The 20,130-nt window shown below is 42.5% G+C and overlaps 1 protein-coding gene across 1 annotated transcript; it reads left to right on the top strand.

Annotated features, from left to right (window-relative positions):
• Positions 1 to 865: 865 nt before the first annotated feature.
• Positions 866 to 20,123, top strand: pkd1l1 (polycystin 1 like 1, transient receptor potential channel interacting). The gene is made up of 49 exons (XM_086151638.1): positions 866 to 998; positions 1,372 to 1,470; positions 3,208 to 3,376; positions 3,975 to 4,214; positions 4,342 to 4,474; positions 4,584 to 4,787; positions 4,898 to 5,079; positions 5,186 to 5,389; positions 5,796 to 5,959; positions 6,102 to 6,221; positions 6,957 to 7,016; positions 7,080 to 7,259; positions 7,346 to 7,423; positions 7,509 to 7,651; positions 8,137 to 8,257; positions 8,384 to 8,507; positions 9,055 to 9,247; positions 9,778 to 9,834; positions 9,912 to 10,253; positions 10,328 to 10,378; positions 10,490 to 10,567; positions 10,645 to 10,761; positions 10,871 to 11,019; positions 11,104 to 11,204; positions 11,548 to 11,746; positions 11,853 to 11,936; positions 12,244 to 12,451; positions 13,099 to 13,205; positions 13,338 to 13,437; positions 13,524 to 13,646; positions 13,810 to 13,983; positions 14,063 to 14,234; positions 14,371 to 14,453; positions 14,670 to 14,854; positions 15,002 to 15,086; positions 15,193 to 15,357; positions 15,440 to 15,555; positions 15,643 to 15,753; positions 15,887 to 15,992; positions 16,157 to 16,240; positions 16,729 to 16,898; positions 16,970 to 17,204; positions 17,363 to 17,467; positions 17,772 to 17,912; positions 18,163 to 18,288; positions 18,926 to 19,075; positions 19,154 to 19,309; positions 19,455 to 19,717; positions 19,802 to 20,123. Exons 1-49 carry the CDS (start codon positions 866 to 868, stop codon positions 20,121 to 20,123), a joined length of 7,212 nt encoding a protein of 2,403 aa, XP_086007764.1.
• Positions 20,124 to 20,130: the final 7 nt, after the last annotated feature.

Here is a 20,130-nt window from a genome sequence, read left to right as displayed (position 1 = left end):
TGCATTTTCATTTGGTTTCTAAGCTGCCGCGCTTGACATTATATCATGTGTAATTGCTTCATTTCTCATGTTGGCACTAATAACTATAAACTTAATTTTAAAGGGGTTTTGCTTTACTTCAACACAGCACAATTAAACATATTAAATATACTAGAGATATTGTTTTCCTCGAGTAAAAAATGGATAATGAATATATTTGTATTCAAAGATACTATAAGTAATATTTTTAGCATTACTATTACCAGGGTAATTTGTATGTCAGAACGTTTAATTTTTTGTCTGAACTACGATTTTTTCTTCAAGATGAGATCCAGTGGTTCCCTAATATCATTCCGTTCGAGAGGAAAAACCTATCTAAATATATGAATTGGTGTAAGTTGTAAATTATTTATGAACTGACTTGGACTGCTTTTATTTTTTGATTGTATTTCTTTTAGGGATACCGGGGCTGACGGGGAAGGACCTCTCTGACGTCACTGTGGAGTTCCCGGGATCTCCAGGTCAAAGTTCACGACAAGTCAGCGTGTCGGACGATGGCTCTTTTTCTGTGTCATCTGAGTGGATTGCCGAAACTCCTGGAACCCATGAAATCAGTGGGTCAACAACAGTGATCCTGTCTACTTCAAAAAAATCAAACCAACGATTTTAGACATTTAAAATTTTTTTGGCTGCTTGTTTAATTTACAGGTTTTTACCTTTTTCCCCTCATCCTTCCTTTTTTTCTGCAGGGGTCAGAGTCTCCAACCCCCTCTCCAAACTCTCCTCCGGCCTCCGCCTATCGGTCTTGAAGCCATTTCAAAACGGATCCGTGATTACTTTACTCCACGGCCCCCTGGGCGTCCCCTCCTGCACCCCCTCTCCCAAGATGGACCCCCGCTGTGGTTCAGAGAAGGCGGTGTATGTGGGGGATCCCGTCACGCTGCGGGTCGATGTGGCTGACGGACTGGAATTCTACTGGTGGTTCACAGCAGGAAAGAGAGAAGAAAAGGGGGAGGCGGGTGTGGAGGAAAGGGTTGTAAAGATGGCTTGTCCCCCAAATGCTCACTGTTTAAACAGCACTGTGGTACGTAGAAAAAAGAAATAACTTGTCCTATTAGTCTTAAAAAAACTTTGGGACTCTTAATTTACACTTTAGTACATTTAGGAAAAGTAGGAAAGAAAATTTTCTCTTTTACATCATGGTGAGTTACACAAAAGAAAAGATTTTGCGATTCAAGTTATAGTGAAATCAATTTGAAGTGAACCAAGCCATGAATTAATCCAATATATGGTTTTTTGTTTTTTTTGCTTTTTTGTTTTTTTTTTGTTTTGTTTTGTTTTTTTTAATTGATGCACGATGTAATTGTTGTCAGAGAACTAAATGAAAACGTAATTCCAAATCCTCCCAGATCTGGACCTTTCAAACAGAGGGCCTTCACAGGGCATCAGTAAATGCTTCAAATGCCTCTGGGTGGACTCAGGAGACCATCTGTATTGTAAGTAATTGTGACAAATTGTAAAAAAAAATTTAAGTACTTTTAGTGTAGTAGGTATTTTTAGTCTTAGCAAGTTTATGAGAATGAAGCATCGGTTATTTGTTTTCCTGTATTTTCTGTTAAGGATGTTTCTTTATTTCAGAGACAAAAATGATACAACATGTTAGCCATAAAATCATCAAGATCTATTAATGCTTGTTTTAGTTAAAATGTTAAACAAATAGGTCCTTTGTCATGCCAGATTTGTGTGTTTGTGTGTTTGGAAGTTAAAGTGTTTGTGCACCTGCAGGTGGTGGTACGTCCCGTTGTTTCCGACTTAAAAGTAAGTGTGTCCAGGGATCAGGTGATTGTGGGAGGAAGCATTGCTGTGGACGTGGATGTTTTCACCACCATGAAACATTTACTGCTCCTGCGTGTGCAGCTGAGCGCTGGAAACGGCCATAAATCTGAGCATCATAAAAAGCTCGGCTGCAAAGGAGCGAGAGGAAACAGCTCTGACTTTGGTCACATTGGTCGAAATGTCGCTGATGTTAATGAAACCAGCAATGACACAAGAGAGATCACTGACCAGGATCCCAACTGTAACAACAGTAGCTATGGAAGCGCTGACAACGATCACGCTGCCAATCAACACAACAGCAACATCTATTGTTCACAGCCTGACAGTGTCATCCCTCTCAGCCAATTTCACAGTTCCGATCTCTCAGGCTGCCGTCTGCTCCTCCACCTCCCCTGCCACCTCCCCACCGCCGCGGGACAGTACCACCTCGTGGCCTCCATCTTTTCATCCACCGCTCCTTCCCTGGTACTGCTCTCCACCGTCCTGCCCGGCGCTTTGACGGTTTACGAGAGAATACGGGTCTTGAGGCCTTCCGGAAGCTGGGCGTCAGTGGTCGCAGCTCGGTCCGAGTTCCGCCTGGAGGTGGTCGGGAGCATGAGCGGCACGGGGTCAAAGTTGATCTGGACGTTTAGACTGAACCAGGCTATTTTGATGAACAGAATGACTGAAGAACAGAACATAAATGTATCTCTTCCAATAGCAGGGCGCTATCATATCACGGTCAAGATGTTCAACCCAGTCAGCTGGGCTTCCTTCCACACACATATAGAAGCCGAGGATCCAGTCAGAGATTTAATCTTGAAAGTTCCGTCAGTGATTCAAATGAATCGAAGGCACTTTGTTTTCTTCAGCGTTTCAGCGGGGTCAAACTTGAGTGTGTCTCTGGCGGTTAACGGAGCCTGCCTGTACTCGAGCAGCAGCTATGTGGCGGAGGAGGAGGTAACAGCGGTTTTGCTCGTTGACCACACCGACACAGTTGTGGTCGAGCTCCGAGCTGAAAATCAAGTGTCTTCTCGGAACAAACGCGTGGCAGTGACTGTGGAGGGGAATCAGAAGCTACCGCCACAAATGAGTAAGAGCTCTACCAGAAAACCTCACGACTTGGCTGACAACGGTATGGACCCGTTAGAGAAATACAAAACATGTGGATGGAAGAATATTGCTTTTAGTAAAGTGTATAAAAGAAGATATTTGCCTAAATGTTTACCAAAAGTCTCCTCCCTATTTGGTCACCTGATGTGATCTGCGAAAAAGCTGCAAATGCTTTGTTTCTAAATGTGGAAAGGTTAAATATCCCACCCAGTAACTTAAAGAAAATGATCACTTGTTAAGGGTTTCCGTTTTTTCTAAACCACAAATAAAGCATTTAAAACCATCTGTTTTCCTTTCCAGTGCTTTGGATTTATGCGGCCAGCCAAGCTTATCCCACAAACACAGACGTGACCTTCCTCGCCGTGACAGATGTGCCAGACCCAGTGGAGTTTCTCTGGTATTTTGGAGACTCCCGATCCACTAGAACCACCTCCAGGACTGTCATCAAAAGATACTACTCTCCTGGGAGGTATAAAACTAAAATATAACATTTATTTCAAAATTTGAATTACTCTAACAATTATAATAATAATAATGATAATAATAATAATGATGATGATATCTTTTGCCTTATCTTCTTCTTAAATCATGATCCACTCAACTGTCATTATACTTTTTTTTTATACAACAGCCCTGTCATAACTTCTTCCCTCATGAGAATAGTATTGCTATTTTTTATAATTACTGTATTTTTTAAACCTCCGATCCCTTTTCTGTAAAATACCTCTCAGTTTGATTCAGTGTAGTTCAACATTCAAAGTGTCCCAAATGTATAAAGATAAATTGCGATGCCTCTTAATACATATGACTTTCATCATTTTAACTGAGCAAAACTTTATTCTCAGGTTTCCCTGTTATACATTACATTTAAACACACCTAATTAATTTGGAAATTTGCATGATGTGTTTCTAATGTGCCACAATGTATTTCATTAACTTGATAATCAAAGTGTCAAATGTACCTAAAGCATTTCCATCCAATTGCATTAATTTAAATTGAAAAACTGTATATTCTATTGTACTTCCAACAGTAAAACTTAACATTCAGTGCTCCATTTTCATTGAAGGTACGACGTCGTTGTAGTGATTTCTGGAGGCGAGACCCCCCTCACCTCCGAGGTGTTCCCACTGCTGGTGCAGAGACCGGTGATACTGAATCGACTGGTTCATCAGGCTGCAATACTACAGAACCAGACAGCCATGGTGAGTTGCCGTGTCAACGTGGGCACTGATGTTAACTTCCTGTGGAGCTTCGGCGATGGAACGAAAAGGCCAGGGCGAAACGTAGAGCGACATGTTTTCAACAGGTGAGCCCCAGCGTTTCTTACTCTGCACTGCAGATTTAGAGATTACACTCCCTTTTTTGTGTGATACTCTGAGAGCAGCCTATAATCTCAGCTGAAAGTCAATTATTACGTATTTGCATATTTGTAGTACGGGGCTGTTCAAAGTGAAAGTGACTGCATCCAACCTGGTCAGTTCCACCTCTCTGAGCAGCTACATCTTTGTTGTGGAGCATCCATGTCAGCCTCCACCCGTCAAAAACTTCGGACCTCTTAAACTACAGGTACATTTATAGAAGCAAGATTTCCTTCCAAATTCTTACCTTATTTGCAAACATGCTGACAGGCTGCGGTATCTTTCCGAGTCCGATCCCTCTCTCTCTCCTCTCCCAGGTTCATAGGCATGAGATGATCCGCCTGGGTGTGACCTATGAGAGTGACTTTGACTGTGACATCACGAGAGGACTCCGCTACACTTGGACACTGTTGGACTCTGGAGGCCGGCTGTTCCCTTTGTCCCTCACAGACACTCATCACCAAAACCTTGTAATCCCAAATCACCTCCTCCACTATGACACCTATACTGCCACAGCCAGGGTAATAAAGTGATGACGGCCTTTTTCTTTACCTCCATGTTATCTACTGGATTTTTTTGTTCATCGATCTGCCCGTCAAATCCCACATGAACAAATTATGTTTTCTTACAGGTTGAGATTCTGGGCAGTGTCGTATACAGTAATTACACTGTGAGAGTTCAAGTGCTGCCCAGCCTTCCTGTGGCTTCCATTGAGGGTGGCACCAATATCTTCATTAACATAAGGAACAATGGCACCGTGACCCTGGATGGACGCAGATCCCACAACCCCGATTTCCCCCTGTCTCCCATCAGGTGGAAAAAAAAACATCACGCTGTGATCTGGATCGAGTCAGTGTGTAATTCTGACCTCTGTTAATTCCAATTTAACACTGAATTCTTCTTTTTTTTTGTCTTTTAGCTTCAACTGGAATTGTGAGCCAGTCAGCTCAGTTAAAACCGGCTGTTTCGTCCACCATGTCAGCGCCTCCTCTGCCAGCCTACACTTTCCTGTTTGTTTCCTAAAACGCAACTTTGATCAGTTTCGGTTTGCACTCACGATTCACAGTGGGGAGCGCTCATCTTCGTCAGAGATATTTGTTACATTGACATCCAAAGGGATTGGGTACGAGTTATGTTGAATATTTCTTTCTTGTACTTATGTAACCAAATTTTTTTTGATTTACTTACTTACTTAGCCTGCTACTTTTTTGTTTTCAAAATAGCTTCACATTTAGCAAAAGTGACACCAAAGTGTTCAATCATTAAATGTTTAAAATGTCTCTCAATAAATCCAGTGAGTCATTTACACTTATGTTCAAAAGAGACTAAGGGGTTATAAAAGCCAATAAATCAAGGCACAATTTTTAAACAATCATGTTAATGGACAGTGCTCATTTTCTTTATTCCTATTTAGAGTTTTCGAATCGCCAGTTACAACAGATCAGGTTCATGTTTTTGTCCACCGACTAGAACTGATTCAAATGATCGTTCAAGATTGTATGTTGAAAACCTCTCTGACCTTTTTTCAGGAAAGTGCTGGTTCACTGTCCACAGTGTCAGGGAGAGCAGGTGAACTGGGATCAGTCTTTCTCTGTCACCGCCGTCTGCGAGGACTGCGGGGTTTCACTAAAAAATATCCGGTACGCCTGGAACCTGCACCTGATCAACGCCTCGTCCAAAGCTGTCACAGAGGGTAAAACTAAAACATGTGATTGTGGAACAAGTTCATTTGAATTCAAGTATTTAACTGTCTGTATGCTTGTCATATTAGATTACAGTGTTTCCTATTCACGAAAAATTAGCATAATGATAAAAGGTTTTACTTTTTTCTACAGTCCCATTTTGTGGGACAGTGGATCTCAGCACGCCATCCACCATTATGGAGAGCCCCTCCACCTTACCCAAGTCTTCTCAGGAAATCAGGCCACACACTTCAGCTGCTTCCCACAACACTGGTGCAGTTGATCCCTCTCACTCTCCCAAATCTCTCTAGTTATAACTGGATATTGTTTTCATCACACTTCTATCCAAGCAGGAAGTGTGCATACGTAATGCTCACAATTTCTGTTTTTTCACGATTGCCCCTCATGGTACAAGAAGAGCCCTTTTATCGTCCTCCGTTGGAGTTCGAGCATCTCGAGGCTCCTCGCTCCACTGGACGCCCCCCCGGCCTCGGCAACGGCGACCCCCTCTTCAGCCGGAGGGACGTCTCAAGTGCTTCCCCTCTTGAGTTGGAGTCATCCGCTGACTGGGGGTTTGCCTCCCTCGCCCTGGAGAGCCCTGACACGGGAGATCAACAAGGTATCAAGAAGCTTCTAAATAATAGTTGCATGTCTTCATCGCTTCTGGTTATCTGAATATCTGGTTAATATTGCATCACAGGTCTTCTGAGGCAACTTGAAAGACTCTGTTCCACAAACACGCTGAGGCTTTTCTACTAAATGTTTGTCTTTGTTGTAATAAAACCCACACTGAAGGTAATCATAATTTCACTTTCGGGTCAAAATGATTTCGTGTGAATGAGCTGCAGGCATGAGGCAGCGAGCCATAGTTGCAAAAGTGATGACATCACAATAGTCAACGGTGCAAGTTAGTATTTCTTTGATGCCCGGCTGTAGAACCACAGATTTACGAGCCGATTAACCATCTCTGCATGTCCAGTGCGTTTTAAAGTATATTCTGTTCTACAGATTACGATTTTCCACTCGCAGAGGAGGGCGACCCAGGAATCTCAGCAGGAAGACACTCAGGTACGTGTGTATATGTGTGTGTTTGTGTGAGTCCCTTGTTTATTACATTGTCCGCATTCTTAGGTGTGGATGGTGAAACCTGGGGTCCGGGGGACGGCTCGGTTTTTGTTCCCTCACCACACGAGGACGAGGGTAGTAACCTGGTCCATTCCAGCCCGTCTGTGAAGAGCCAGGCTCAAACATTGCTGGATTTACCCAGAGACCCTGTCGACAGAAGCTTGTTTGAGTCCTACACTTACACAGGTACATTATTCAGAATTCACACGTTGCTTTTATTATCTTCATATCTCAGCCAAAATCTCTTTTTCTGTATCTTTCCATCTTGACAGGAATTTCCTCCCCCTTGCTCAGCTTTAGACCCTTCAGTCTTCGGCCAGGGAGTAGATACATGCTGGAGGTCACCGCCGGTGAGTTTGTATCTGTATTTTTTATTCAAAAATGCTAATTTGGAATATCCTCTTGATGCAAACAGTCCTTTTTTTTTAAACAAAGAATCTCAAAGTACTTTTCTGGGCCGGACTCAACTGTTCCTGAAAACAAACCCAGCTCCAAAAGGAATGAGGTGCCAGGTGCAACCAATAAAAGGACTGGAGTTCTACACACACTACAGCATCTTCTGTACCTCAGGCAGAGAGGTACATTCAATCTCTCTAACATTTGTTGTTTTAATCCGTTCCCGATACTGTTTCCCCAATCTTGGCTTTCACAACCTACCGCCTGCCCAAACTATGAAATCACTCACTGAAGCAGTGAGCATTGGCGAAAATGGTTGGTTTTCACTATGACGGGTGAGCAGATGAAACAAAATGCTTACCAGCAGGAACTCGAATTTGGATATTTTGTGTCATTGTCGCATGTTCATTGGATGTATATATATATATATATATATATATATGTATATATGGTTATAAATAAACACGTGCATGTGTTACCCTTGCACTCCCACAAAGGGGAGATTAGGGTGTTGTAGAGTTATGTCACTGAAAAGTGATGGGTTTGCTTTGATTCACAACGTGTGTGTGTGTGTGTGTGTGTGTGTGTGTGTGTGTGTGTGTGTGTGTGTGTGTGTGTGTGTGTGCGTGCGTGTGCATGTGTGTGTGTACATTTGTGTTGGCTGAAGGACTTACTCTATGAGTACAGCTTCAGTGTTGGGGACAAACCTCCAAGGATATTGTACAAGGGGAGAGACTTCCAGTACTACTTTAGCCTTCCATCAGGAGACCATAGAGATGACCATAAAGGTGACCTAACTCACACACACACACACACACACACACACACACACACACATACACACACACACACACACACACAGTGTCATGGAAACCTGTCATTGAGAGTTTGTCTCTTTTGTTTCATTGCCAAAGTGACCATCTACACTAAAATCAGAAGCGGCATGTCTGACACGTCCACTAAACCGTGTTCGGTTGTGGTCCAAGTCCAGCCAAGCTTCCTCAGAGACGTCTCCTCTCAAGACCCAGATTTGCAGCTGTAAGACTATTCACTCCTCATCTCGCAAAATAACATCAATCCTATGAATTTCTAATTTTGTCAACAATCTCCTGGACCACACAGGAACATCGGCAGTTAAGGTCAAATGAACAACATAATCCTATTTTGAACAATTTTTTTATGCTTTTGATAAAAAGAAATACTCAATATTTGCAGGGAGATGTATTGTATGTATTATTTTTCTTGCTCCTGCAGTTAACTCGTTGAAAGGATAGAAAAGTTTGAAGGCTAAATCCTGATCCATTTTTTATTAGAAACAGAAAAAGGCTATCTTAATTCAACATTACAACTCGAAATTCTGAAAATATTATTTTGTTTTATCAGCATTAATAAAGTGGTCGTTTAATGTGGATTTTATGGACTTTTTCTGGATTTTAATGCAACCAATTGTTGTAGCTGCCTTAATTTTCACAGATGTCTGAGGATATTCTTTGGCTTACATTAATTTCCTTACACGTCTTACCTGGTTCCTCTCGCATATGACTGTTTTTAGCTGGTTTTGTCATCTGTCTCTTTCTCTTTCCAGAGCGGAGGCAGGTCTGAGGAATCTCACTGTGCTGGTCCAGCTCGGGAACAGCGTGGAGATTCGTAACTTCGTCAGCCTCCTTTCAGAGATCCTTAACAGACTCAGCCAAGACAGACGGGCCAACAACCGCATACTGACACACGTCCGCAGCGCTCTCATCTGCACTGTGTGTCAGTTGGAGAGCAACGAACAGGCGAGCACATGAAAAGCAAACAAGATTGACACCTCAGATCACCTTTGGAGACATAGACATGGATGGAAGAGTCATGGGCCCTTTTTCAAAACCAAATAAATATCAAAAATGGCCTGCTGTGGCTACAGCACTTACAATTCATAAAATTAATTATCGGGATATTCCAATAACTCGCTACAGATTACACTTTTCTGTTAAGGGTCTGTTTTTGTGTTTTCTTTCTGATAGCGGTTCAACTAGGACTTGTATTTGCTAATTTAATAATCAAATTCAACAATATTATAAGATATAGGCACTAGTAAATGAGCAAGAGATTAACATAGAATAATAAAAAAAAATCCACCAAAAAATGAGAATAACTTAATTGAAAATTATCAGGTACACATTTAATCTTCGTGTTTTTTATCCCTTGCTAATCCTTTAATGACTTAAAGACTTTTTAGGAGTGTCCTCTGTATCCCCTAATGTTCATTTTCAACAAATGTATTCACCATTTGGGGCATTTTAATAACTTCGTCATCTAATTCCAGGCAGGGATGATCGACAGCATCCTCATTCTCAAAGAGCTTTCACAAATTACACATCAGGTAGATGTCTGTTTACCCTTTTTCATGAACTTTTCTTCACAGAAAGATGCAGCTTTTGCATTTTATCCCCATCTCAGATAACACAAGCGAGCATCAGACGAGTAATGGCTCATGTTCAGGCCGTGTCAGAGCGTCTCTTTGCATCCACTGTTCCGGACGGCTACCACTTGGACAAGGAGACCCTTGAGAACCTGATCACCCTGCTTTCCTACTGCCTGCGGGCTGTCATCGCCGGGCGTGACATCACACTTGATATATCCCGCGGTGCTAACGCGACACAGGAGCTAGACTCGGAGCAGGCTACTGGTGAAAAGATAACGAAAGCCACTCCAAACGGCTGCTTATCAAACCAAACATCGGTTTCAACAGAGCAGCTGGCTGTTGCAGATATTCTGCAGACGACTTCAGACCTGATGCTGGTGAAACAAAATGTAACTTTCTGCATAAATACTTTATCTCCCCTGTTGTTTGCAAATCTTTTTTTTTTTTTCAGAGATACATCTACTCCTCTGACATGCGGGAGCTCAGAATCAGCACCGGTGGGGTATCTCTCTATGCCACGTACATAAACCAAACCACCTCGGTTCTAAGCAGCCGCGCAGCGACTGTCTTCATCCCTGCCTCCATCTCCTGGCTTTTGTTTTCTGTCCACGAGAGAGAGACGGCGTGTGTGGTGGGCCTACTCACCGAGCTTGCACACAGCCCCTACACCCGGGCAGGGTCTCCTCCGGGGGTGAGACTTGACGAATGTGTTACTCTCGCCGGTTCAAGGAAAATGAATGACGTCACCCGCTCTTGCCGTTTTTCCAGATGGGCGAGCCAGTGGTTGATCTCCATCTGTACCGATGCAGCACTAGGAGAGAGATCCAAGTGCGATCGCTTATTCAGCCAATCATCTTCCAGCTCGAGCTGCCCAGAAACCACCAAGTATGTGACTGCTTCCTGGCTCCAGCGCCACCTGGACAATTTGATAACGCTACAGTTCAGTAAACTATATTTTAACACAAGACTCTTTGTGATGTTTCTGTCTTTTAAGGAGTTGACTCCCAGGTTTTTCCTGCTGTGTAGCCAAGTCAACTATCACAGCTTCAACATCACCGGGCAGCAGATACAGCGGGCCATCCGGTTACGAGTGTTTTTCACACCGCCACCAAACAAGGCGTTTCCCATCATGCTTCTCTTCAGGTAGGCCGACAGCGGTGTGTTTTGTAGAGGTTCTGAAGTGAGAGGACTGACCGGGGTGCCATGTGATTTTCTCAATTTGGACAGGATGTTGGAGAAGCCAACTCCCAGCATGCACCACCTGCAGAGGGTTCACAACTGGGAGAGCAACAGCATAATCATCACTTTACCTCCATCGTATCTCCGCAGTAGGACAATTTTTCTGATCCTTCAATGACATATTCCTGAGGGATATCCCTGATATATATACCCAATTCTTTTATTTACACTTATTGATGTGTTACGATCATATTTACTGGTAACATCATTTCATTTCCTGTTTCAAGCTGAAAGTTCCCCTAGGTGTGAATAATTACTTTAATTAAGAATTAATGCAGATATATTTATTTTCTCAGTGTGTTAAATTTCCTTTCTCCTCCCCCAACATTATCAAGTCACTGATTTTTTCAATTGAACAAGTGTATTTGATTCTTTATTTGATTTGACATCAGAAATGTGCTCATGGTTTTCTTTCTCAAAACTATTTGACAGCCGCAGGAGTTGGTTATTTGGCCCTGGTGAATGCTGACTTTGGCTCTTCGCTCAGGCACAGTCACCTGAGCAGCCACGTCAACTACAGTCTGACGGTGGACAGCAGCCAATGTTTTACCTGGGACCTCCACCAGGGGGCCTGGACATACCTTGGCTGCAGAACACAGCAAGTAGACGGATCTGCTGCAGTCAATTGCAGGTAATAAGTGTGTGTGTGTGTGTGTGTGTGTGTGTGTGTGTGTGTGTGTGTGTTCAAATAAAAATGGAGACACTCCATGATACTTGGTATTTGCTGTTTGTCTCAGCTGTCGTTATCTGAGGCCTCTTGCTGTGGTGCATCAAGAGCTTCAGTGCACCATTGAAACAGCAGCCCTGGACCCGTTCCTAAGGTAACGCAGACTGAATTATAAAGAAAAACACGGTACAATACATTTGTACATTTGTAAAAACAAGTGAAAATATTAGGAATTAATCCAAAAAACAGTGACTGTAAATACATTCAATATGAAAAAAGAGATTACTGAAAAGTAAATCAAAGGAAAATTAAAATATTTTCATAGCTTTTTTGCAAATCAGAAAGTACGGTGTTGCTGTGAACTGACTGGAATGAGCCCTTTCCCCAATAGTTTTCTCTGTTTCAGTCTCATCATTTACAGTTTAACTCTTGGATAATCGCTCTCTCCCTTTCTCTTACAGTGTGTCGGGTGATCTGACTGTCTTCACTGTCCTGGCCCTGTGTCTGTGTCTGTACATCCCCGGCCTGCTCGTTTGTAGAAGGTCTGATTTAGTCTCCGAGGGGAATCGGAGAGTCCACTATCTCCCTGACAACTGTCCTCGTGATCCGTATCTCTATGCTGTTACCATCCACACCAGCCCGTGCTCTGCAGCCAAGATGAGTGCAAAAGTAATGCGTTAATTTTTTTCCCCAAACCTTAAATCCTGATGAATCGTTTCAAGTCCGACATGTGAAGCTTTAATGCTTAAAACCGTGAACAGTTTTTTTTCAAGCATTAAAACACTCTAAAGCAATAAATATAATTTTCAGGTAAGTTAAATGTCTTACTTGGCACCATAAACTCTTTCTCTGCTCCTCTGACAAGACTATGTAACTATTGTTGGAGACAAAAGATGCTCAATATTTTAGCCATACAAATATACATACTGACGTGTATGTATGTATGTATGTTTTTATTTACACATTTTATTCATTTAGTCCTGATGAATTTTTTTAGTTTAATGCCAATTAAGGGCAAATGAGCGTGTGTTTCACAACTTAGATGATGGAGCAATACTGAAAAGATGATCGAGAGTCATCAGGCGTATGCAGACACCCAGTGTTTCTTTTTTAATCTTGATTGGTTATTCATGTCTGTGTTGAAAAACATTATAGTCGGGAAGTTTCATCAGATCAGAGTCAACTAAAGGCAAAAAAAAAAAAGGAAAGACTCGTTTCTTACCACTCATCAAAGTATTGCTGGTTCTTCGAGTATTGCTTTCAAGTGATGATTGCGGGTGTGGAGTCCCACGATTAATCCTGAGCCGTGTTACCAGGTTTATATAGTGCTCCACGGTGAAGATGGCCTCTCGCAGACACGAGAACTGCAAGTCCCAGGATGCACGCTTTTCCGGAGGAACTCTCAAGATATTTTTATACTCAGGTTAAAGTCGAAACAAATTTCAGAAGATGTATATTATTATTTTGTGTGTCACATATTTCAACAACCAGGTTTGTAAATCATTAAATTCTATATTTCTTTTTTTTTCCATTTTATTTTATTTATCTACCCCAGTGCTGCAGAAAACTTGGGTCAGGTGCGGGGTGTACACGTTTGGCACGACAACTCAGGACCTACGCCGAACTGGTTCCTCAAATTGGTGGAAGTTTCCGAGGTAGTAAGAGCTCGCTTCCTTATCTCTTTGCTTTCTCTTAGGTTGATGTTTTCACCAGACAATTCTTGCATCTGCTTTTCATACAGCTAAGCAGAGGCCATGCAAAAAAACAGCTGTTTGTGGGTCAGTGCTGGTTGTCAGTGAACAAAGGGGACGGTCAGGTGGAGAGAAAGCTACAAGTGTGCACCCGTGTGATAGGCTTTAAAAAGGTAGAACACACACACACACACACACGCACACACACACACACGCACACACACACACACACACACACACAAGCATGCACATACACAAACCAAAAGTGTGGAAACTCAATTACAAAATAAAATCCAAACGTCATCCCCAGTGGTGTTTTCACCTGTATGCTTGCAGATGTTGCCACTCAAGCTGCTCGACTTCTTGGCTGACTTCCACATCTGGATATCTGTGTGTTTCTGCCCCTGCCGCAGCTCATTCACGCACACGCAAAGGCTGAGTGTGTGTCTGCTGCTGCTGCTGGGATACTCATTTGTCAGTGCAGTCATTGTATCGCGAATGGACGAACCTGTGAGTCAGAAACTCTTGGCTGATGCAGGAAAGCTGAAAACACGCCACCTGTAATGCCGCAGCTCCTTTCTCTTTACAGTTCCCGTTTGACTTGGGAATTATTGCTGTGTCGCCTGTTTCCGTGACAACAGGCGTGTTGAGTGTGGTGGCAGTGTTGCCCGCGGCAACAGTGATATCTCTCCTGTTTCGCCTGCGTGAGGTGAGGCTGATAGGGTCAGGGTTCCAGCATGTGGAGGAAAAAGAGAGTGACGGTGAGGGTCTTCATTCAGGTTCATCACACCCAGGACTAAAACACTTTCTCAACTATTCCATCTTTCTGTTCTGCTGTTCTGTTTATTTTTTTGTTTTTGGATACATTTTCCCCTCTTCCTTCTCCTCCCCCCTCAGATGAACTTGGAATCAGTGACAATTCATTAAATCTCTCCCTGAGGAAACTCCAGCCGTTGGAGTCCTGGAGCATAAAATACCAAGTAACACTCTTATTCACTCCCTCTTCCCTGTCTTTGTTGTAATTACAAAAAAAATCACTTGTTTAATTTTTGCTGAAGGGCACAGGACAGCTCTCAGTGTCCCAAGAGGATCTAACAATTAAACACCTACACACTGAAAAAGGGCTTGATTCCATCAGTGGAAACAGCCGGTTTCACGGTATCCTGAGGGATGGGGACGGGAGTGCGGCCCCTCAGAAGGCATTGGATAATCACGCAAACATGGAAGCACTGACGGAAGACAGCAGGGGTCTTCACACCTTCAACAAGCCCAAGGGGAGGTGGATCCAACCAGCAGGGCAGTGGTCCCACCACCTGGCCTGGACGTTGTGTCTAGTGTTGTCTGTCTTTTGCCTGGTCGTCTCTATTGTGCTGGGATGGAGGTATGAGGGACCAGAGATGGAAAATTATGTTAAATCGGCTTATAACATTGTTTGTGATGCCACATCTGTAACATTCTGTCAGCTCTGTGTGTGTGTGTGTGTGTGTGTGTGTGTGTGTGTGTGTGTGTGTGCTCTCTCATTGCTCAGGTTCAGCAGCAGCAAGGTTCTGCTCTGGATCCACTCACTTTTCTTCTCCTTGTTATTCTGCATCTTCCTGATTCAGCCCATTTTGGTAAATCAAATTTGATTAAAGTTGTAAATAATCCCAAATTGAATTTTCATGATTTTTTTTTCTTTTTTAATTTTATCATTTGCATTAAATTCTTTTCATTGTCCAGATACTAGCGGTTGCTGTAACTGTCTCACTCTGGTTCAGACAAAGCCCAGGCTTTCATGATGTCTCTGGAGTCTCACGGATTCAGAACATGACATTCAAACCAGACATACATGAAGAGCAGTCTAGCTGTGCTTTCCCTCAGGAAAGATCTTTACACCTAGAAAAGGTAATGGCACCAATATCTCATTCAAAGTATTTCCATCAATGACTTAAAAAAATCTGAGTTGGCTGTATCCGACTGACAGCAGCTGAGAGCTCGCCAACGAGCCCGGTATCTGCGTCTTGTCCGTCCATCCATTCCGGACAAACTGAAGTGGACGCGAAGACAGTTAAGAAAAGACGCTTTTATCCATAAAACACTCAGGTATGTGCATGTTTCTGTATTTGTGTGTCTGCCTGGGTATTGTTTGCACGTACCTGTATAGAATCTTCTTTCTCTTCTATCACTCAGGGATCTGACTGTCTGTGTCTCCATGCTCCTCTTAATGCTGTGTGTAGCAGTTGGCAGCCCCTTTCGTGACCATTATCTCCTCCACAAAGCCATTAGACAACAGATTATAGGGTAAAAGGACACACACACGAACACACACACACACACTCACACACACACACACACACACACACACACAGTTTGTCTTGTCTTCCGCTACAAAGATGATACACACACACTCACTCAAATCATATTTATCTTTCAGCGGGGTCCAGGATAATCGTTTTTTGTCCATACGGACGTATGAGGACTGGTGGAAGTGGGCACATGGCAGCCTGCTCAACGCACTGTATAAAAACTCATCAGCTAAGGTAAAGTTTTGCTTCAGGCTCTGCAGAGCTAAGAAAAAGAGATGTGTCTCATATCTGTTCACAAATTCAGTCTGATATAGGAACGTTGGCCATTCTGTGGAAGGAAAGATGTAATTCACATTTCACATTTTAAGGAAACTGATTGCGTTTTCATGATTCAATAGTTTGATGGGATTTATCGATCGCACATATTGATCGGAGAGCCGGTCTTATGGAAGACAGAGAAACCCTCCGCGAGTCAGTGCCAGGTAAAACAAATATACTACAAGTACCACTTATTCAATCCTCAATGCTCCTGATATTTCATCAATGATTGTAAAAACTTTCTATACTGAAAAAAACGACCAAGTATTAACAATGTGAAATGCTACTGTGCTGTCACAATCTTCTTCTTCTCCTCCATCTTGATAGTAATCATCATGAGAGGATTAATTGATATTAGAAATCAAAAACTGCTTGAAAAAATTGAAATTGAAATATTCTTGTTGGATAATTGGATAGTCTCCCTCCATCTGTTGACATAGTTAAAAGTTAAATTTAATCAGTGTCAGGCTCTGGTCTCTATCGCTCCTCATCATCCAATTAATCGACTTTTTGCACTTTCAAAGTGTATCTACACACATCGCACAGGCTAGAAAAGCTCAGAAATTAATTTGTAACAAAGTCATTTTGAGTAGATAAGGGCCTTTTTTAAGTTCTGTACGTGAGCATTTTGTGTGTATGTGTGACTATTCAGGTCTCTAGCGTGACTCATGGACAAGAATGTCAGCTTTTATTGTCTAAGAGCATGGCATCCACTTACCTACCCTCAAATGTAAGTGTTACTATGGAAACGTCTCCAAGGACATGTGGTCCCCTGGGCTGCCAATCAGGGTGGATAGCAACATTTAGCCTCGGCAAGACAAAGTAAGAAACTCACACAGCCCCATAACATCATTATATAAACTTCCCTGAATGAGAATTTTCTTCCACTGCAGGTTTGATGCCACATCGAGACTGATGGAGCTGCAGCCGAATGGCTTGCTGAGAAATGGGACGGAAGCGCTGATGGTGCGATTAACCTTGTACTGCCCTGCATCCAGCTCGCTCACTGCTGTGACCCTGTTTGCGGAACAGAGCCCGGTTGGTGCCCTGCGGCCCTCTGCCGAAGTCCAGTCTGTTTGGGTGTCTCACACTCCTACTGCATGGGGCTATGTAGTTGTGGTCTGCCAGGTAAAAAACAGAAAAAGAAAGAAAAGCCAGTTAATAATGACAGGACTGAATCTCTTTATGGGATGAAGGACACTTTAAAGCACATGTTCATATGTCGCTAAGTACTGTTATAGCGTTTATACAGCTTGTGTTAAAGTTGCATTTTTCTTTCCCTGCAGCTCATCTTCCTCCTCCTGTCACTTCTGAATGTATTTCTCCAAATACGCGCAGCAGGACAGCAGGGGCTGACGGGCTACATACGGAAACCCTCCAACTGGCTGGAGGTGAGTTTTTTGACATGACAAAAGATGCATAAAAAAGAAATAATCCTACGAACTCAACAGTCGGTCATTATCTGACTGCAGAGAAACGCACACATTCGGCCCCGCTGTGCACACAGCAGTGCAAACAAGATCGCAGTGACCTAGCTGAGAGGCTAGGGCAACCTGCAACTGTTACACTTTAAACTTGGGAATAAACTAACAAAAAAAAAAAAAAAAAAAAAAGCATCAGAAGGTCAAAGCATACTGTATGGTGATACTTGATTCTAATTTACTGCTGTGACACTCAAATGTTTTGTCTATGTAGGTAACTCAGCTCACAGTGACCCTGGTGTACTACATGAATTCTATTTGTCACTCCTCTGGCACCGTGGAGCTTGTGAAGCGGCTGCAGAGACAAAACTATGAAGATCATGTGGCTATAAGCCTCCTGGCCAAGAGAGAACAAGTGAGGCAAACTAAAAGAAACTGATATTGTTCCTTTTTTTTGGAATGTACACGTCTCTTCACTTTGAACTGTGATTACAACTGACTTTAATTCAACATTAATCCACTTTAAAGAAGACACACCACATGAGGCTTATTATTTCTGCAGGACCAGCCCTGAGCAAATACACGCAAAAGCTGACATTACAATACAGGAATCAAAGATGACGATAATGACTGCTTCCACCAATGTTAATGCTCTGTGTCTGCAGGATATTCGCTCCTTTCATGGCATTTTGCTCTTCCTCCTGGCCATGAAGTGTCTAAGTCTGTTGAGTTTCAACAGGGCAGTAGCTGTCGCTGCCACACACTTCAGCTCCACTTTGTTCTGCCCGATGGTAAACACACACATACACACGGAGACTAATTGTAAATTCCATACAAGACTTTCGAACGTTGTTCTGTAAGAAAGATAGGAGTTTAGAAATAAACATGCTCAATATACACACACACACATAAATATAAATATATATATATATATATATATATATATGTGTGTGTGTGTGTGTGTATGTGTGTGAATTCAAGGCCTAAAAGCATCCTTGTGTTTATCCATTGTTACTTTTCTTCTGTTTGTTTTAACGTAGAAGGGGCTATGGAAAGTGATTTTTTTTCATATCATTCCAAATGACTGAGTAATTTTTACAAATGTAATCATTACTTGAAAAAAAAGGAAAAAAACAAAATATACAAAAAAATAAATAATAATGTTTTTGCATGACAAATTCGTACCAGGCTGTCTCATTGAGCTGGGAATTCTTTTGGCCAGAATTTAAACAATTAAGATCATGCTCGTCTCATAACACATAATCATTCAGTCACTAATTACTTCATAGTGAGTTAGACTGGTGTCATTGTAACAATTTTAGTTACATTCCTTTAGGAATTTGTATTGAATGTCGTACTATTTTGCTCAAGTTTTCCAACACTGCGATTTACAGAATATCTCAAACCCATGACCGTCTACTGTCTTAGATTTCAAGCGTTACCCTGCTGCTGGCTCTCAGCTCCTTGCAAACTTTGCTACAACCGGGTTGGAATCTCGGAGGCATCCTCCTTTCAGGACATGCTCGTCCTCTCTGCAGAGTAATCTGTCTGTCCTTCACTGTTATGGCGATAGCAGTGGTATGTTACTTAATGTTATGTACTTTTCTAATAATATTCAAATTGCATGTCCAATTTATTTTGTAAATGTCCTTGTAGGTGAGGAATGCAGCTTCCTCCATGACAAGAACTGCTAAAAGGCATCGAAGCAGGAAGAAAGTCTTCACCTTTGCTGAATTAGCTGCCTACATGAGACGGAAATTTTGTCAGTTCACTGGACATCCTAGACACGCAAGGGGTGATGAAGAAAGGACGGTGATTCATTGAGTAGATCTTCAGATTTATCCTTAGTGTAGAGAAGTCAAAATGTAATGCTTTCATATGCGATCACTCAGGGTTACAAGAGATAAAGCAAACCAGTCACGATCTCTCACGAATGACTTTTCTGTTTGGTTTTCAGACTTACTACCTTGAAGAGTTTGAAAGCTTAGTGGATGAGCTGCTGTTCAGACTCGGCGCTCTTTCCGACAGCCTTCACCTCACACTGCCTGCAAAAGCCCATCCCTGCACGGAGGTAGGCCCTCTCCTCTCACTCAGCCAGGAGCTTATCAACGTGGATTCACAAGTACAACTGCCTGTGGATAAAAAGCATCAGCCCCTATACGCATACGCTCACACACCAACACTGGAGGGTGAAGCCACACCCGGCTATCCCCTTCTCAGGTAGTGAATGGGTTTGTTGTACTTTTTGATCAGATAATATAATCAAATACAGTTATTTTCTGATATCTAATTTGGTTGCTGCAGAGATCCTGTGCAGCAAGACCAAGGAAAAGATGTGTCCTGTTCTGATACCCGCTTGTTGATGGTCGACAGTCAGCACGGCGGAGCTTTGAATAAAGGAACAGAGCAGCAGACTGATTCAAAGGGACTGAACCTGCAGCCATGGCTGCAGTCAGGTGAAGATGATGCTCCACAAATAATGATAAGAGATGGTTGTTTGTCCTATAAACGTGGTAGTTGTAAAACAAAGGATTCAATAACTAGAATGTCCTCATGTGCAAACACAGTAGTGGAGGTTATGATCCATGAACAGCCTGGAAATTTGGAAAATATATCGACTGTTTAAAGCATAA

The sequence above is a fragment of the Fistularia commersonii genome, chromosome 8, assembly GCF_037954325.1.
Source record: "Fistularia commersonii isolate RoL2024-O1a breed Wild chromosome 8, RoL_Fcom_v1.0, whole genome shotgun sequence".
NCBI lineage: Eukaryota > Metazoa > Chordata > Actinopteri > Syngnathiformes > Fistulariidae > Fistularia > Fistularia commersonii.
Note: the sequence above shows the minus strand (reverse complement) of the source record. Positions and strands in the feature narration are given on the sequence as shown.

Bases quoted from the DNA above. Each gene is read 5' to 3' on its own strand.
- pkd1l1 (XM_086151638.1), top strand. From the start codon at position 866: ATGGACCCCCGCTGTGGTTCAGAGAAGGCGGTGTATGTGGGGGATCCC. The intron at 15,993-16,156 runs GTAAAGTTTTGC...ATGATTCAATAG, and splicing joins ATAAAAACTCATCAGCTAAG to TTTGATGGGATTTATCGATC. The intron at 19,076-19,153 runs GTATGTTACTTA...ATGTCCTTGTAG, and splicing joins CTGTTATGGCGATAGCAGTG to GTGAGGAATGCAGCTTCCTC.